General features: G+C 39.1%; 1 protein-coding gene across 1 annotated transcript; it reads right to left on the reverse strand.

Moving 5' to 3' along the window:
- Nucleotides 1-18595: 18595 nt before the first annotated feature.
- On the reverse strand, nt 18596-19285 carry LOC128113255 (peptidyl-prolyl cis-trans isomerase A-like). Its single transcript, XM_052742830.1, has one exon. It carries the CDS (start codon nt 19274-19276, stop codon nt 18782-18784), a length of 495 nt encoding a protein of 164 aa, XP_052598790.1. The 5' UTR covers nt 19277-19285; the 3' UTR covers nt 18596-18781.
- Between the last annotated feature and the right edge of the window lie 788 nt (nt 19286-20073).

Raw genomic sequence — 20073 nt, forward strand, 5'->3', positions numbered from 1 at the left:
GGTCATGAATTCTCCCGTTTTAATTTATAAGAAGAATGACCAGAAATCAGCACACTAGGAGAGAATCTAGAACATCCGAACACTTGTTAAAAAAAAAAAAATGTGCACATACAAATCTAAAGGAGAATATGACGTAAACAATTCGATACTTTTGTTTTTCCTAGATGAGAAAATGGAGAGGGGGTGTCTTCACATGCTGGGGACATGAGTGTCAGCAAGTAGCTGAAACACAGGGAAGCAAGCAGCATCACAGGAGGAAGCCTGTTTGGACCAGAAGGCATCAGAGTCTGGTGTCTTTGTCTCTGTTGCTTATCTCAGGACTATGGTTAACTCTGAATAACAGGCATGCAGAGAACTGATTTTGCCTGGAGAAGAGTAGAGGAATCCTGGTTAAGAGTGCTCCTAACTAATTCCTGCACACATCTCTGGAATGAGCTGTCTCAAGGCAAGCCCTGTAATAAGAAAGAAAAAAAAAAAAAACATAAGTTAAGGACACTTGCTGAGGACCTAATCATATCCCCTAAAATCTGTATGTTGAAGCCCCAATCTGACCCCCCAGGGACTGGTTTTCTGGAGTTGGGGCTTTAATAGGCAATGTATGTCAGATGACAACCTGTGAGTACTAGTCTTATCAACACAAGAAATGATAATTCTGATTGCATGGACATGCCGCTATCTCTATGTAAAATCTAGAGAAACAATGAGAAAGCAAGAGCCTGGAAGTCAAATTAAGAGCCTGTACCAGCCCTGGGCCATCTGGTGCTGTGACCTCAGATGTCTATTGTCTAGAACTGTGAGAAGATAAATGCCTGCTGCTCAAACTGCTAATTCTATGATATGCTGCCATGGAAGTCCAAGACAATGGCCACATAACACGTGTGTTATACAGAGGCTGAAAATGAACATTATATCATGTGAACGTACCATGTGTACATATTTTAGATGATCAAAAAGACAATTAAAAATTCATGTTAACTATTAGAAGTTCGAAACTCATCTTTAAAGAAGAATTTCTAAAAAATTATTATATAAAAAAATCACAAATAAAATAAATATCATACACCAAAATTAACCAGACTCATGGTCTATACACCTCATTGAATAGACATTCTGAAGCTGTTGAACTTCACACTGGATTTTATACTTTCACTATAAAATATATTTTTATGTACTCATCCATCACCAAAAAAATGAAAGCTCCATGATAGAATTAATACTAGAAGGACAATTAGCTTTGTATTCTCCTTCATAACTTGTGTGCATTATTCAGTCCTTAGAAATTTTAAGAAATAAAAAAAATAGGGTGCTCAAAGAATAGGCTCGTGGCATCATGTTTGAAAGATAAGTCATGGTTGAACACAAACTCATGAATGGAAAAAGTTGGAGCATTTATGAAAAAAAAAATCTAGTGAAGCTAATAAAACTTTAAAGTAGGACTTTAGGATTTAGTGATGAAAAGAATCCATTAGAAGGTCCAACTGTGTCTGCTAGGAATTCCAAAGGCAAGATACGGGGAGCATGATGCAAGGCAAAGGCAGAGGAATGAAGTCCATGTCAAACACGTGCCAGTAAAACAGGAAGTAAATACACCACCCAAGAACAGAGACAGCACACTTTAAGCAGCATAGAGAGAATGTACTCATTGCCAAGGAGGCTAGCTTTCTCATTCACAGCACAGTAGCAGCTAAAAGATGGTGGTACCCTGCTTTCAGAGTTTCAAAGAGAGAAATTACCTATCAATTTAAAAATTAACTTCAACTAACCTGTCTCTTTAAAATAAGTATATAATATTACTGGAGCTAAAGAACTTCATTTGCAAATGTTCTTCTGTGAGATTCAACTAGCGGACTGGATACTTGTGGAGAAAACTAAAAACAAAGCGGCCCAGAGAGGAAGCACATTTGCATAAGGCTATAAGACTTCTGAGGACCCCTCCCTCTTACAGAGTAAAAGCCTTGGAATGCTGGGGTTGTGGGCAGGAAGCTTCTATATCCTTGGCCCGAAGAAAAATCAAGTGTTCCATCCATTCACCATAAGGAAGATGCAAAACCTTCTTCTTGTGGGGGGAAAAAAAAAAGCCAGGAAAGTCTTCCATCCTGGGATCCAGTGGAGAGGTAAAAGCTAGTAAAAACGCGTAGCTCTTGAAAGGGAACATAGAAACTCCACAATGCAAGATTCTACATCAATATAGGACTGGGACCAGTTACAATAGCGAGAATCTCAGGAAGTTATTACACCTAAGACTTCAAGGTTGCCAAGCAACCTTGTACTGTGTATGAGTGAGCAGGAATTCTGACAAAAGCAAACCCGGTCCCAAGAGTGAGGTAAATTTTCTGTGAGCACAGCCAACTAAGAGAATTAGAAATCCTCCAGTCTACATCATAAGCTAAGCACTGAATAGCACACAGATAATCAAGGCTTTTATTTCATGCATATGAGTGTTTGCCAGCTTGTATGTATGTGGACCATAGCATGCAGTATCCTCTGAGGCCAGAAGAGGGTGGTGGATTCCTCTGGAACTGGAGTTACAAATGGTTGTGGAAGCCCTTGTATGTGCTGGGTACTGAACCCATGTTCTCTGAAAGAGCTACAAGTGCTTTTAACTGCTGAGCCATCCCTCCAGCGCCCCAAATAACTTTTCTGAGACAAACGAAAGTGTGAGAGATTCCTTCTGCTATCTAAACAGGCAAGGCTTTCAAAAGGTTGAAATGAATTAGGACTGCTAAGAACACCATTTAGTAGTTCTCTACACAAGAAGGCAGCAGAAGACCTCTGGAAGTGTAGGAAATCTGACAGATAATGCAAAAAAAGAGGATATTTTAAAAACCATAACTAACAAACTAAATGGATTGCTAAACAAAAAGATTGTAGAAAAAGACAGAGCTAAGAAATGAGGAGGTAGAGAACAACGAATAAGACAGCAATACTGAAGCTCTGCATCCACCTTGGGATTTTCTCTCACTAGTTGAAACATGGGGAAAAATAACAGTTTAATGAAAAACTCCTATGGCATTGCCAACCAATGACCTGACCAGCTTCTAATGGCAATTCGAAAACTCTAACAGTAGGAAGACATTCTCTCCCAGTAAGCACAGGGCCTCATAGTGAAACTGTGCAATGAATGACTGGCCATAGTCTTAAATGAACAATGTTGGACTTCCTGTTTCAATCATGCCAGGAAGTATGAGGCAACTAATGCTGAAGAATATCAAAAATGCTCCATCTGAGATGAATTCTGAAAAACAAGGAAAGTAACATGAACACTAGGGTACTCAGAATCGTGTACATCAAAGGGCAACATAAAAGGTCTATGTAAAGCAGTATTCCACAAATGTCCTCACAGCAAGAAGAACACTGAGCAGTGAGAAACACTGCTCCCTGCCTTCAGATAACTGTTGTTCAGGAAGATTACTAGCTCCAAACTGAAGAGAAAAATCTATGGAGTCCAAGCTGGGATCGATTCTTCTGGAAATAAAAGCCACAGCAGATATAGATAGTTAAATGGCTGCTGTGATGATATAGTGAAGACAGTTTGAGAGTGAGAAAGTCTTGAGAGCCAGTCTTGTGAGGAAGGGGTCCTGAGTGTGAGTTTTACCCATCAGTTTCTCACAATGATGAGATGCAGATACCTCTTTGAGACCCAGCTGTGATCAAAGAGTCATCATAATGAAATATGCTACGACCCTTCTTTTTAATCAAGTCTTATTTGCCAGGGATTAATTTTACCAGTGTATACACCACCTAGAGGGAAGGCATCTCTTCAACTCTAACTCCCCTCATTTTCTTGTTTCACGTGAAGAGAGCCAGGGGAGGAGTTTGAGATCACAGAACAGACCCTCAGCCATAGGGTAAATCATAAAATTATAGATTTCCTTCCTCACCTCCACTGTACCCCATTGCAGCAGGACTCAAATGAAACAGATTTTTAGGTGAAAGAACTATGGAATGTAGACTCCAGGACAAGGAAACCCAAAGACAAGATTGTGAAGAATTAAAACATGAGAGAGAGAACTTGCAATGTTTGGTCCCTACAGCTACAGCAAACAGGAAAGACAGTCTATTTTGTAGCCAGATTAAAATAAAAACTCACACTAAAGGCACACGTACCTCAGTTCTAATTGTCTGGGACACCATGCCTGACTTTCAAAAAGATAAATCCATAAGGTGTACTGAAAGGCAAGGGAAAAAAAAACCACATGAGTGTACAAGGCAAACTGGCCTCAGATGACACAGATTTTAAGTTCTCAGAGAGTTTAAAGTGATTAATATGCTGGGTAATAAGTTAATATGTTAAGGGAAAATGGTAGAAGTAGACAATACACAAGAACAAATGGTAATGTAATCAGAGAGATAAAAACTTAATTTAAAATTAAAACAAAGCACTGGAAAGCAAACTAAAAAGGGGGGATGCTTTTGATGCTTCAGCAGTGGACTGAACATAGTCAGAAGAAAGTATCTGTCATTGTAGAGAAATACCAAAAGAAATGTCCCAAACTGGAATGCTCTTCTGCATTGAATAGTGGCCACTCAAAAGACATATCCAAATCCGAACTCCTGGAACTTGTCTTTGCATGAGTAATTAAATTAAGGATCACAGGCTGAGATCATCTTGGACTTAGGGTGGCCCCTAAATCTTTTCCTGATAAGAAAAGAGCTGATTTGAGAACAGAAACAGAGGGGAAAAGGAAAATGAACAGAGAAGCAGAAATTAGAGCAATGTGCACACAAGCCAAGGGAGGACAGCTTGCCAGCAGCCCCCATAAGCTGGCAGACAAAGGGAAAACGCCTCCCTAAGGCCTTTGCACAGAATGCAGTCTTGCTGACTCCTTGGTTTGGGACTCCTGGTTGCGATAACTGTGAGGAAATATGTTTCTGTTGCTTTAACTCACCCAGTTTATAGGGATTTGTTACAGTGGTCCTTGGAAACTCATACAAATGTAAAAAGAAAAATAAACTGAAAAAATTCAAACAAAATAAGACAGTGTAGTATCTTGAAGGAGAAGGAGAAAGAGGAGGAAAAGGAAGAGGAAGAAATAGAAGAAGAGACTTCATATCAGGAACCATGCAAATAAGAATGGAAGAGTGAAATGAAAACCTTAAAACCATAAAGCTATGTCTTAGCGCTATTGAAATTTATCTTTCAAAGTCAGAGAACAAATACTTTCTCAGACATGTAGACACTGAGGCAATTTGTTGTCACAGACATGCCGTGACCAAAATGTTAAAAGGAGTTACACATGGAGGTGAAAAATACCATAGATAAGAAATTCAGAGCTCAATAAAATGGAAAGCAAGTGTTAGAGTTCTTTATTCTTAATTGATCTAGAAGAACAAAATCTTTTACCAGCTTTAAGTTTCTGAATTAACTTCTCCAAACACTGCACAAAGGAGCATCTATGAGAAATATCGAGAGCTTCACTTACCTATGTGTAGAAAGATATATACTTGGAAGATATTTGATACAGTGCACATTTAGCAAAATGCTAGTATTGGGGTCATCCTTGGGGACTATGAGCTCCCCAGCCGTGAGTTCTTGGTCAGATTTACAGTACAGGCATGCGTTTCCTCCTGTAGAGTGGGCCTGGAATCTAATCAGAAGGTGGTTGAGTTCCCCAAAGCATCCCTGCCACTATGGCTCCAGTGGGCATATCTTATGAGGCTGGTTTTTCCTGTACCACACAGGGTTTACAGCTGGGTAAGACTGTGGGTGGGTGATGGCTCTCTCCCCACTGGCTGTAAAATACTTTCTGATACTGATAGATAACCACCAGGAAGAAAAACTCTTGATCAGCACTAGCTTGAATTCCCCATATCTTGTGACTAAAGCGTGGGAGGTCTTCAGCAATAGGGTCTTAATTTTGGGGGAACAGGCAACAACAATAAAATTAGTCTGTATTGTTTGGGGGAGTCTCCAAAACATCTCTGACCATCAACATGAGGACAGGTATCCTACACCTGGTACTAGGGGTTGCTTGTTTGTTTTTGTTTGGGGCAACTATGGCTTCTTGGAGGAGCGTAATCACCCACGTAGCATGATACCAATTAAACTCTATGTATGTGCTTATATATTTAACAAGATAATATAATAGGTTTCTTTTAGTCCTAGTCAAACCCCTTCAGTGTTAGTGTGTCCTTTCCCTGATCTCTCTTCTTCCCTACTCTCCCATGCCCCTCCCTGCTTCCTTTTCTTCTTTCAAATCACCTGTGTTCTATGCTCCTCCATTCGGAGTTGTCCTTCCACCCGCCTCAGTAGCCTTAGAACTGGTCAAAAGGGAGTGCTTAGCTACCAGGAACTCTACATCACCCTTCTTCACATAAGACTCTGGAAAAGGACATACAGAAATCTGTTGTGGAAGAAGAAAGGGAAAGAATGTTAGAGAGACAGATGTTGGGAAATATGTTAGAGCTACTATTGGGAAATAGTGACTTCTGGACATAACACTCATGAACTCACAGCCACTGTGGTTGCCAACACAAGACTTATACCAGGTCAAGTCACACAACATCTCCGTATGGAGCAGGAAGGGATTTGCAAGCCTCCATCCCCAGCTAAGGGGATACTGACAGTAGATAGCTGCTGTGAACAAGAGAGTCAGTTTTCTTTAGTGATGTGGTCAATGTTAAGTTAACTTTGGTCTCACTCCCATAGACACATGCCAGGACAACTTGGACTCAGTGGGTTATAAAAACCCAAAGCCAAAGACAGAACACGAAGTTGAGAGAATATGGGGTGACTTTGGTAGGATTTAGGGTGAGGAAAGGGAGAATATTGCTAAAATACATTGTATGCATGCATGAAAATTTCAAGTTAATTAAAATATTATACTAAAAATTAAATTACAAAAATAGGATCATAAATCACACCACAATTAAATTAGAAATAAGTAACAGCAATTTACAAATGAGTTTCTTCTACAGAATTGGTGAGTCAAAGAAGAATTAACAGTATTCATAATGTTTAACTAAAATGCAATACATGGAATTTTATGGACTGTGATAAAGTACTCCTTTAGAGGTATGCTTATAACATTATATGTTGTTATTAAATTAAAAAAAACACTTAATGATGATCTGAGCTACCATCTTAAGAAAATAGCTAAAAAATAAGAAAAGAAAATAGCTAGAAAACAGAAAATCAACTTAAAGGAAGGAAAATGGAGAAAATGATACTGATAACATCAGAAAACAATTTAAAACAGATCAAATCAACAAAGAAATAGTTCTTTGAAAAGAAAAATAATTGATGAAACTATAATTGAACAAATTAAGAAAAAAATAGTTAGACACACCAGATGTGAAAAAGTAGAAATCCCTGCTACCATCGAAGTCCTATTTTTTTTTTAAAGATGATTGGGAAATTTTATAAGTTCAATAAAAATTTTGAAAGGAATAGAGGTTAGAAGATGGCAATTTAAAACAAGTGTATAGATTGCAAACCAGTAAAAGCAAAAAGTCACAGTTAAAAAGAATCAAATTTATAATAAAAAGAGTAAAACCAGAAAGTATAACAACAAGGCAGATTAGAAACTTTTAATTAGCCAAACTATATGAAGATGTAGTCCTCTAGACTGCCAAATCTCTGTCTTCTAAAAGACAAGTTTTTTATTATTATTAATTTTTTTAAATTTATTTTACATACCAACCAGTTTTCTCTCACTCTTCTTCCCCTATTCCCTCCCCAGCCTTCTTTCTATCCTCCCCCTCCCTGTCCACTCCTCAGAAAGGTCTCAGCCTGGTGTTTGGTTGTGGATCTCTGCATCTGCTTCCATCAGTTACTGGATGAAGGTTCTATAATGACAATTAGGGTAGTCACAAATCTGATTACAGGAGAAGGCCAGTTCAGGCATTCTCTCCACTGTTGCTAAGAGTCTTAGCTGGGGTCATCCTTATCAACCAACAAGTTTTAAGAGTTTTCCAAAGCACACACCGTTTTCACAAGTTGCTAGAAGAAGGCATACTCACCCAAAACATTTATACCCTCATCGTTATACCCATAGTCAGGGTTTATTGCAGGAAAGACATACAGTTCCAAATACAAGAGACTCTACAGCATTAATATGTGACAAACACAGGAAGTTCACCACAGCCTCAGTGTCCAGAGGTTCTGAAGGGGCTTTATTGCATAGGCATTGCTCATTGATTGATTGCTCTTAAATTAAATCCCCAGCCCTGCTCCTCCTAGGACATGGTTAAATGAACACAGCAAAGTTTATCTCATTAGCATAAAGAATGAGGGGCTGTTCACAGAACTTACAAAAAATGTGAAAATATCCTCATAATAATCTCAAGGGTTCAGAGATTACATCCCAGGAACCAAGGACAATGGTTATGCTTGTCTTTGGGCAAGGCCTAATTCTTTACTGTATACCATTATTATGAAGGAAGGTATGTTATTTTTATTTAAAAACATAATTAGAAATACAGAGGACAATCTTTAAAAAAAGCAGTGGTCAGTAAATTGTAATAATTTTAAAATATCTACTACATAGAAGGATGTACTCTCAATCTACAAACAAACTTGACAGAATTACAATGAGAAACAAAGAGATTAATTTCAATAATTGATAGCTAAATATCCTTATTATGTTAAATACAAAGTCAACAAAGATATAATCTGAACAATCAAGGGTTAACCCATTATTAACCTTGAAAATTCTGTATCAAACAATTGAAAATATACATTAATCTCAAAGACTATATTCCATTATACACTGAAAACTAAGGTTGCAAGAAATTTCAAAGAAAAGGTAGTCTCCACATTAGTTTCTTATAATTTAAAAAGTGATAAATAGCTTTGCTTTAACAAAATTATATGAGAAATTGCAAAATAGTGGAATTATATAATGGAAGAAAGTAAAATTCCCCCAAATCAGGAAAAAAACTTCGTATCAGAGCTAAGACAAATAGGAAAGAAAACAAAAATAAGAATCAAGTTTAGTAAAACAAGACTTGATGTTTTAAATTGCTATTTGGACAAGCTCTTGATTAATACATTTCAAGAACAATGTATTTACAAATAGTGAGTAAAAACTTAATAAACATTTAAGGACATGACAGTGCTATCATTAATTCTATAATAATATATTTGAAAATAAAGAAAGGAGATAAACTTGGTTCAGATCTGCAGTTCAGCCAGGGAAGCATGCAGGCTAACTGCAGATCTTCAGCTTTCCCTCTGTTCCTCCAAGTCAAATGCCCCTGTCTCATCCCCAGCTCCTTAACAGACCACCTACCTCAGCCTCCTTCCCCTCCCCATGATCTAACCCCCTTTCAGGCACAGACCTTCTCCTTCAACCTTCCTCCAAACTCATCCTGTTATCCTAGTCCCCAACCCCAGCAGGCAGTTTCTGGAAGACCATCAGTCAAGTTCACGTGAGAAGCAAGTAAACCAGCAAAGCAGATAGGCAAGCTTCAGAGATTCGCTCTGCTTCTCCTCCACAGCCAACCCAGTCTAATCCCCAGGACTGGAGCAGACTGCCTGACTTTGGCCTCTCTACATGTCCTGCTCCATACCCAAGGAACTAAGCAGATCCTGGTGGAACACCCTGCTTACCTCCCTCCCATGGATCCTCTCACCACACTCTCCTACCCATCCCTATTCCTAAGTGTCAGTTTCCAATACCTAAAAACACATTTTACCTGGAATACCCAGTGGCCACAATTGGCAGGATCCCAGAAGAATTCCCTACTAGGCAACACACAGCCACCACATCCTCATAAGAACCAGAAAGGACAAAAGACACCAAAGAACAAAACATCCACTTAACAGAGGCAAGACCAAACAAATATTAGCAATTATTCCAAACACAGATGCCTAGACATGAGTGTAAAAACATAGTAAATAATAGCTAGGACAATATGTCTCCACTAGAGCCCAATAACCCTAACGCAGTAGGTCCTGAATATTGCAACACAGCTGAAGCTCAAGACAAATACCTTAAAATAGCCTTTATGAATATGGTAGAGGTCTCTAAAGAATAAATGAATACCATGGGACTGGACTAGGTCCTCTGCAGAAGCTAGACAGCTTAGCCTGCTTAAGGACCCCCTGGTGGTAGGATCAGGATCTATCCCTGGTGCATGAGCTGGCTTTTTAGAGCCCTTTACCTATGGTGGGAACACCTTGATGTAGGGGGAGGGGCTTGAACCTGCCTCAACTGAATGTACCAGGCTCTGCTGACTCCTCATGGGCCTTACTTTGTCTGAGGAGGGAATTGACTGGGGAGGGGGGGGTGATGGAAGAGGAAGCCTGGGGAGGGGGAAGCGGGAGGAGGGAAGGGAGGGGGATCTGTGGTTGGTATGTAAAATGAATGAACAATTTCTTAATAAAGAAAAAAATAAAATAAAACATGGAAAAAAAATAAATGAATAAATCCCTTCATGAACTCCATGAAAACAATAACAAATAGTGGTAAATGAATAAAACTATTCAAGACCTAAAAGTGGAAATAGAATCAATAAAGAAAACCAAAGCTGAGGGCAATCTGGAAATGAAAAAATTAGGAACTTGAGCAGAAATCTCAGAGGCAAGCCTCAACAACAGAATCATGAGATGGAAGAAAGAATCTCATACATTGAAAACACAATAGAAAAAATGAATACTTTGGTCAAAGAAAATATTAAATCTAAAAAAAAAATCCTGGCACAAAGCATCCAGGAATTATGGTACACTATGAAAAGAGCAAATCTATGAATGATAGGAATAGGGGAAGGAGAATTAATCCAGGTATAAGGCACATGTTATATTTTCAGCACAATCATACAAGAAAATCTCCATAACCTAAAGAAGGAGATGCCTATCCAGGTACAAAAAGCTTATGGAACACCAAATAGACTGGATCAGAGAAGAAATTCCTCTCAGTACATAAAAATCAAAATACTAAACATACAAAACAAATAAAGCATATTAAAGCTGAAAGGTAAAAAGACCAAGTAACATATAAAGGCAGACTTTTAGAATAACACCTGAATTCTCAATAGAAACTCTAAAAACCAGAAGGGCCTGAATAGATGTTCTACAAACTCTAAGAAACCACAGATTCTAATCTAGACTACTATAACCAGCAAAACTTTCAATCACCATAAATGGTAAAAATAAGATATTCCATGATTAAACCAAGTTTAAGTAACATCTATGCACAAATCTATCCCTATAGAAGGAACTAGAATGACAACTCCAACCAGAAGACGTTAATCACACCCATAAAAACATGAGGAATAAATAATCCCAAACCAGAAAATCAAAAAAGGGGAAACACAACACACACACATACCACCACCATAACCACCACCACCACAATAACAGCAAAAAAGCAGGAATCATCAAATACTACTCATTGAAATCTCTCAACATCAATTGTCTCAATTCCCCAATAAAAGATATAGACTAATAGAATGGATGCAACAAACAGGATACATTATTCTGCTGCATCCAAGAAACACATCTTAACATCAAGGATAGATATCACTTTCACTAAAAGGATGGAAAAAGATATTCCAAGAAAATGGATCTAAGATACAAACTGGTATAGCCAATTTAATCTCCGACAAGAAAGTTTTCTAACCAGAACTCATCAGAAGAGGTAGGGAAGGAAACAACGTATTTGGTGGGATATCCACCAAAAGGGCATTGCAAATTCTAACATCTAACATAACTCACCAAAGTTCACAAAAGAAGCACTATTAAAACTTAAATCTCAGCCGGGCGGTGGTGGCGCACGCCTTTAATCCCAGCACTCGGGAGGCAGAGCCAGGCGGATCTCTGTGAGTTCGAGGCCAGCCTGGGCTACCAACTGAGTTCCAGGAAAGGCGCAAAGCTACACAGAGAAACTCTGTCTCGAAAAACAAAAACAAAAAAAAAAACTTAAATCTCGTATTGATCCTCACACACTGATAGTGGGAGATTTCAATACCTTACTCTTGCCAATAGACAGATGTAACATGAATCTTAAAGAGTCTTATTAATAAAATCGAACCTGAGCCAGGTATTGGGAAGAACTGGAAGATCAGAGAACCAGAACAAGCCCCAGCTAACCTCACCTGGCCAACTTCTCAGCTGGTCTTGTTTCCTCAGACTGGAAGCTTCTGTGTCCTCATCCCAATGGCTCTCAGCTGAACTGTGCTGCTCAAAACCTAAAAGCTTAACCAGCCAAATGCTTAACCAGCCAAATGCTTCTAGTTTCTGGTCCTCACGCCTTATATACCTTTCTGCTTTCTACCACCACCCCCTGGGATTAAAGGCTCGCTTTCTGGGATTAAAGGCGTGTGTCACCATGCCTGGCCATTTCCAATGTGGCCTTGAACTCACAGAGATCCAGAGGGATTTCTACTTCTGGAGTCCTAGGATTAAAGGTATGAGTGCCACCATTTTTTAGCCTTTGTATCTAGTGGCTGTTCTGTCTCTGACCCCAGATAAGTTTATTAGGGTGCACAATATTTTGGCGAACACAATACCACCACATTTCCCCTTTTTTGTCTAAAATTAAAAAAAGCTTATAACTAATACAAGAAAAATTATGTTCAATAAGTATATACAATGTACACAGTCAAGATTACATTAGCGATGTCTAGTCCATTAACATTTGACAGATTCAGACAAAAACTCCATTAATACATAACAATGTCCAGTCCAGTAACATTTGACAAATTCAGACAAAAAAATTTTCATTACTTATCTTATTTAAAACAAGTAATTCCTTTTTTTTTTTTTTGGTTTTTCCGAGACAGGGTTTCTCTCTGTAGTTTTGGTGCCTTTCCTGGAACTCACTCTGTAGCCCAGGCTGGCCTCGAACTCACAGAGATCCGCCTGCCTCTACCTCCCGAGTGCTGGGATTAAAGGCGTGCGCCACCACTGCCCGGCTAAGTAATTCCTTTTTAAAAGTATTTTTTCTTTTCATAATAGCTTCAGTAATCTACCTTTTTTTCATTTTTATATCTTCCTCTTTTTCTTTTTAGTGTCGATTCAGTGATCTACCCATTTATCCTATTATTCTTTATCTTTTTTCTCAGAATAGATTCAGTGATCTATCTCATATCTATATACTTTTTTCTTTTTTTCTTTCTTTTTTAAACAAAACCTCTGAATCTAATCTCCATGTTCAGCTTTTTCCCTGACCATTAATAATTAACAACTTGTAACCAACCATCATAAACAATGGCAATATCCATAACTCATTAAACGACCAAAAACCTCCCATCCCACCTCTTGGGAATGTGGGCGTCGTTTTCTTAAAATTACTTCCATCTTTAGGGGATTCTGAAAAGAAAAGTTTTGCGTTAATTGTCAAGTCCTATATCATTTGTCCAGCTGCTGCATAATGAGAAAGAGCAGGGCTTGTTTCAAGTCCTTGTTCAAGTAGTCTGTCAGGCTGGATCATCTCGGCTAGCCATCTCAAAATTGTCCTAACCAGTTTGTAGTCCAAAGTCGATCTTTTGATGGTGTTAATCAGATAACTCAGACAAATTTAATCAGAAATGCTAGAGTTAACTGATATTATAAAATAAATGGACCTAACAGATATTTATAGAATATTTCACCCAAACACAAAAGAATATATATTTTTCTCAGCACCTCATGGAACTTTCTTCAAAATTAACCACATGCACAGACACAAAGTAAGTCTCAGATACAAGAAAATTAGAAATAACTCCCTTCATTCTCTCTGATAACCACAGATTGAAGCTGGATATCAATAGCAACAGAAACAGGAGATACCCTACAGACTCTTGGAAACTGAACAACCCACTCCTGAACAAAAAAAAAAAAAAAAATGGGACAAAAAAGAAATTACAGACTTTCTAGAATTGAATGAAAAAGAAAATATGACATACCAAAACTTATGGGACATAATGAAGACGATTCTAAGAAGCAAGTTCATAGGACTACATTCCAATGTTAAAAAATCAGAGGGATCTCTTACTAGGAACTTAACAGAACACCTGGAAGCTCTAGAACAAAAAGAAATCACACCCAAAAGAAGTAGATGGCAAGAAATAATCAAATCCAGGACTGAAATCAATAACATAGAAACAACAACAAATCAATACAAAGAATCAATGAAAGAGAGAGTTGGTTCTTTGAGAAAATTAATAAGGTTGACACAGTAAAAATGGCCATCTTTTAAAAGAAATGTACAGATTCAATGAAATACCCATCAACATTTCAACACAATTTTTTACAGATCTGAAATTTTCAGCTTTATAAGGAAATACAAAAGATGCAGGTTAAAACAAACCTAAATTATAAAGCAACTGCTGGAGGTATCACTGCCCCCAATTTCGAGTTGTACTACAGAGCTATAGTAATAAAACCAGACACATTGACCAATGGAATAGAACTGAAGACCCAAATATAAACCAACACACCTATGGAGATCTGAAGTTTTTTTTTCAAAGGAAGCCAGAAATACTGAGTGGAAAACAAATAGCATCTTCAATAAATTGTTCTGGTCAAATTGGACAGCTGTATGTAGAAGAATGCAAATAGATCCATACCTATCACCCTGCAAAAAAAAACCAACTCCAAATGGATAAACTACCTCAACATAAAACCAGATACAGTGAACCTGACAGAAGAGAAAGTTGGAAATAGCCTTGGGAAGTTGGAAATTCATGGCACAGGAAAAGACTTTCTGAATAGAACACAATTAGCACAGGTACATAGATCATCAATTAATAAATGGAAGCTCATGAAACTGAAAAGCTTCTTCACAGTGAAGGATACTGTCATTTGGACAAAGTGGCAGCCTACAGAATAGGAAAAAATTTTTATCAACTACACATCTGATAGAGGGTTAATATTCAATATTATAAAGAACTCAAAACTCTAGATATCAAGAAAACAAATAACTTAGTTTATAAATGGAGTGTAGATCTAAACAGACTTCTCAAAAGAAGACACTCAAGAATCTGAGAAACATTTAAAGAAATGCTCAGCATCCTTAGCCATCAGGGAAATGCAAATTAAAACTACTTTGAGATTTCATCTTACACCTGTTAGAATGGCTTAGATGAAATTAAAATGAGTGAGAGTTCAGGCTGTGGCAGATGTGGAGTAATGGGAAAACTACTCTATGGCTGGTGAGACTGTAAACTTTGTACAGCCGCTATGGCGATCAGTACAGCAGTTCTTCAGAAAGATGGAAATTGATCTTCCTCAAGATCCAGATATACCACTCTTGGGCCTATACCCAAAAGATGCTTCACCTATCACAGAGACACTGGATCAGCCATGTTCATTGCTGCTCTATTCATAATAGCCAGAAATTGAAAAACAATCATAATGTCCCTCAATTAACAAATGAATGGACAAAAAAATTGTGGTACATTTATAGAATGGTTTGCTACTCATCCATTTAAAAAAATTAAAATCATGAAATTCCCAGGTAAATGGGTAGAACTAGAAAAAAATCATCCTGAGTGAGATAACTCAGATCTGGAAAAGTATTTGCTTATATGTGGATATTAACTGTTAAGTCAATGCAAACCAAGCTATAATCCATAGAACTGTCAGAGACTATTGGGCTCCAGCCCCTCAATAGCCTTCTCCCAGGGTCCATGGAAGAATCTGTAACCATCTGATAATCTAATCTTAATGACATCAAAAGAATATACATATATGAAACACTTTAGTCCATTCACTTTTTTCTTCTGAGTCAGTTCTCTGTCTATACAGCTTCTTTTCTGCTCTCATGCCTAGCTCCTTTCTTGCCTGATTCTCTCTACATTTTTCTGCTGTTCCCTCTAAGTGCTATCTTAATTCCTTCATCTAGTTCTGCCCCATCTTGGTTCTCATCCTTCTAGTTCTTCCCCATCTTAGTTCCTCTTCATCCTAAGTTCCTTTCTTTATTCTTCTAAGTTCTCTCTCTCGTTCTTTCCCATCTAGTTCTTCCCCATCTTCTTAGTTCTACTCATCTTGTTCTTTCCCATCTAGTTCTTCCCCATCTCCTTAGTTCTACTCATCTTGTTCTTTCCCATCTAGTTCTCCTCCATCTGTTTCTTCCTCCTCTAGTTCTTCCCATTTTCCATCTTAAACATCTAGTTTTCAATCTAGTCCTGTCTTTAGTCCTCCCTTCCACCCTGAAGATTTTCAGTGGTATACCCATGCAAGAGCAATGCTCTGGCTAAGCAAGGTCACCAGGCTTGAATCCCCTCAGGGTCTAAAGGAGGGGCAATAAGATCCACACAAAAGAGGAATAATTGTCAGCCATCATTAGCTACCCAAAAGGGAAGTACTAATGAGGAGTAGAATCAACTAAGGGCTAAATTTGGTTAGAAGGGAAATTATGTGCTCAAACCATATTCTTAGAAATGGTTAGGTAAAGTGGTAGGAGTCTATCAGTGAGGAGTGAAAATAAAGCTGCCTTATTTTCCTTTGGCCCCTTACCTGGCCCCTTATCTGTCCCAGCTATCTCAGTGGCTGCTGTTTTCTGGCAGGGAGGGGGAGTGCACTAATTGGCTAGGCAATCTGAGTCACAGCTTGATGTACCTGTAAGTAGAAACCCTTTAGTTCTGAGTTAATTGTTAAAGATAGATCTAAAACTAAAGATAAGACTTTGGAAAGGGGAAGGTTAAGCTTAATTAGCACATCTACCAGGCTTTTTCAAACAGATAGTCTGGATGCTTAAGTCTGTTCTTAGAAAGTCTAAGGAGTATGGCAGATAAGATATTTCATCCAGAGAAGGTCCTGACCAGATGTTGCTAATGATGATAATTAGAGAAAGGCCTGAAATTAGGGATCTTGACTATGTCTGTAGTTAGCGAAATTGGAGAAAGTTATATAAATAGTTTAGTTGTATAGGAGAAATTGGGTCCAATGAATGATCAAACATACTGTTCTTAGGAATTGAAAGGCTACAATAGCACATGAAAAATTCATAGCAGAAAACAGCTAATATTCATAAACCAATATCACCAAGACTCCTTGAGCCTTGGCTTTATCCTCTGGAAAGGCTCTTGGCTTCTTCCAGGTATGGCTTTGTCACAGCCAGCCAAATTCCTACTTCATATTTCTGTGGCCCCCAGTATAAAACCACATAGGTTAGATATAGAATAAGGGATTAGTGTGGGACAAATAGATCTCTCTAGGAGAAGGAAATAAAATAAATAGCTATGTATTGATGTGGGCTGAAATGGAAAGATCAGTTGGAGAGGGTGAAGGAAGAAGAGTAAGATGGAGGGGATAGGGGAGAGACAGCTAAAAATCAGAGCCATTTGGGGGTAGAATAGAAACCTAACACAACAGAAGCTTCCCAAAATACATACATATATAAAGGTGATCTAAATGAAATTGCCAAATAATGGAGAAGACAGAACCCCAACTGGACATCTCTTGTCACCAAATAAAAGTTCTATTACTGGATTTGTGTTACATCTAATTAAGTTGTGGCCAAAAGGTCTTACAGAGACCCTCAAATAACCCAGGATTTTGTTAAGACTCTGGGTTGCTCTCCCTAAACTAATAGCAAAGCCCCATTGCTGAAGACAATACATACACAGCTCATTGAACATGGAGAAGTTAAGCTGGTGCCTACATGGACCCTTCATACTTAAGTGATAGCATCTTTGTTATAGGAAGGCAATTTGCACACTACCAAAAGAGAAAAGTAAAAACCAACTGTAGCAGGGTCCTGTGATGTTGTTCCCTTTGAAGTGGGAAGGAGGCCAAATAGGCGCAGAGTCAATGACACAGACTCTAGGAGAATGTTGAAACAAAAAGCTCAGTTTATTCAGGAAGAGGCAAGCCTTATATACCCTCCACCCCACCCTGGGGGATGTTCTGATGAATATGCATTTGCTGGTATGACATGGCTGCCTGTCATTGGCCCAGGTCATATTTGCATATTTTTTTTCTGCTGTGGGATGGTCTGTATGTCAAATGTGTTGCTGATTGGTCAATAAATAAATCACTGATTGGCCCGTGGCCAGGCAGGAAGTATAGGCGGGACAAGGAGGAGAATAGAGCTGGGAAGTGGAAGGCTGAGTCAGAGAGACACAGCCAGCCGCCATGATGAGAAACAGCATGTAAAGATGCTGGTAAGCCATGAGCCATGTGGCAAGGTATAGATTAATGGAAATGGATTAATTTAAGCTGTAAGAACAGTTAGCAAGAAGCCTGCCACGGCCATACAGTTTGTAACCAATACAAGTCTCTGTGTTTACTTGGTCGGGTCTGAGAGGCTGTGGGACTGGTGCATGAGAGAAATTTGTCCTGACTGTGGGCCAGGCAGGAAAACTCAAGCTACAAATGGCGTCCAACGTGGTGGCAAGAGTTTCCACCTAAAAACTGAGAAAAAAGATTCTAAAGTGGAGCTAAAAACAGCTTCCTAATTGTCTCTCTCAAATGAGCGGCAGCTGCGGGTTTGACCTACTGGCGGTTTCCTAGCGTGCGTGCATGCTCGACCTTACTTAGTTTTTTTTTTTTTTGGTTTTTTGAGACAGGGTTTCTCTGTGTAGCTTTGCGCCTTTCCTGGTACTCGCTTTGGAGACCAGGCTGGCCTCGAACTCACAGAGATCCGCCTGGCTCTGCCTCCCGAGTGCTGGGATTAAAGGCGTGCGCCACCACCGCCCGCCCTTGGTTTTTATTCATAATCATAAAATTCATAATCATAAACTTAACTCTGCAATCCAGCTAGACTTGGGAGGGGAATGAGGAGAATATGGAACCCAGAGAACTTCAGTGAGAGCGGAGATTACAGGGTACTGCGAGCAGATGGGGTGGGGGTGCTCTCCTGAGCTACAGAAGGAATGGTCTGGTGGGTAAGAAGCCCACAAGTCGAAAGAATTAGAGTTGTCCACAGTCGGAAATGGTGATCTTCTTGCTGGTCTTGCCATTCCTGGACCCAAAACGCTCCATGGCTTCCACGATGTTCATGCCTTCTTTCACCTTCCTGAAGACCACCTTTTTTCCATCCAGCCACTCAGTCTTGGCAGTGCAGATGAAAAACTGGGAACCATTTGTGTTTGGTCCAGCATTTGCCATGGACAAGATGCCAGGACCTGTATGCTTCAGGACGAAGATCTCATCCTCAAATTTCTCTCCGTAGATGGATCTGCCGCCAGTGCCATTATGGCGTGTGAAGTCACCACCCTGGCACATGGATCCTGGAATAATCCTGTGAAAGGAGGAACCCTTATATCCAAATCCTTTCTCTCCAGTGCTCAGGGCGCGGAAGTTTTCTGCTGTCTTTGGAACTTTGTCTGCAAATAACTCGAAGGAGATGCGGCCCAAGGGCTTGCCATCAGCCGTGATGTCGAAGAACATGGTGGGGTTGACCATGGCTGCAGCAAGCAGCAACAAGGGGACAGCAGCGTCTGCAAAGCCCATATTTGCATAATTTTAATCTAGAAAAAAATATTTGTGAGTCTGGAATTTTTTTTTTTTTTTTTTGGTTTTTCGAGACAGGGTTTCTCTGTGTAGCTTTGCGCCTTTCCTGGATCTCACTCTGTAGCCCAGGCTGGCCTTGAACTCACAGAGATCTGCCTGGCTCTGCCTCCCGAGTGCTGGGATTAAAGGCGTGCGCCACCACCGCCCGGCTTGTGAGTCTGGAATATTTTGCTCAACACAATTTTCTTTAGCTCCATATATTATTCTACAAATTACATAATTTTGTTCTTCTTTATGTCTGACAAAAACTCCCATGTGTTTGGTGTGTGTGTGTGTGTGTGTGTGTGTGTGTGTGTGTGTGTGCGCATGATATTTTCTTTAGCTACTTATCTGTTGATAGACAGCTAGTCTACTTCCATATTATAAGTATTATAAACAGTCTGCAATGCACATGGGTATGCAAGTAGAGTTGCAGCATGATGATTTAAGATTCCTTCAAGACTATTTCTAGGATTGAGATAGCTGTATCATATAAAAAAAATTATGCTTAGCTTTCCAAGAAGCTTCATGTTTATTTACTTATTGACTGCACTTTATGTTCCCACGGGCACTGTGCCAGAGTTCCTTTTCCTCACCTCTGCATCAGAATGTGTTGTCAACTTTCATTTCTTTTCCTACTTGTTTCTCATGTAGGCCAGGCTGGCCTTGAACTCATGCTATAAGAGATGACTTTGAACTCCTGCCTCTAC

Source organism: Peromyscus californicus, unplaced genomic scaffold (genome assembly GCF_007827085.1).
Source record: "Peromyscus californicus insignis strain IS unplaced genomic scaffold, ASM782708v3 Scaffold_18__1_contigs__length_77618521, whole genome shotgun sequence".
Lineage (NCBI taxonomy): Eukaryota > Metazoa > Chordata > Mammalia > Rodentia > Cricetidae > Peromyscus > Peromyscus californicus.

What these genes read in the sequence shown, in the direction of transcription:
- LOC128113255 (XM_052742830.1), bottom strand. Translation starts at nt 19,276, where the DNA reads ATGGTCAACCCCACCATGTTCTTCGACATCACGGCTGATGGCAAGCCC.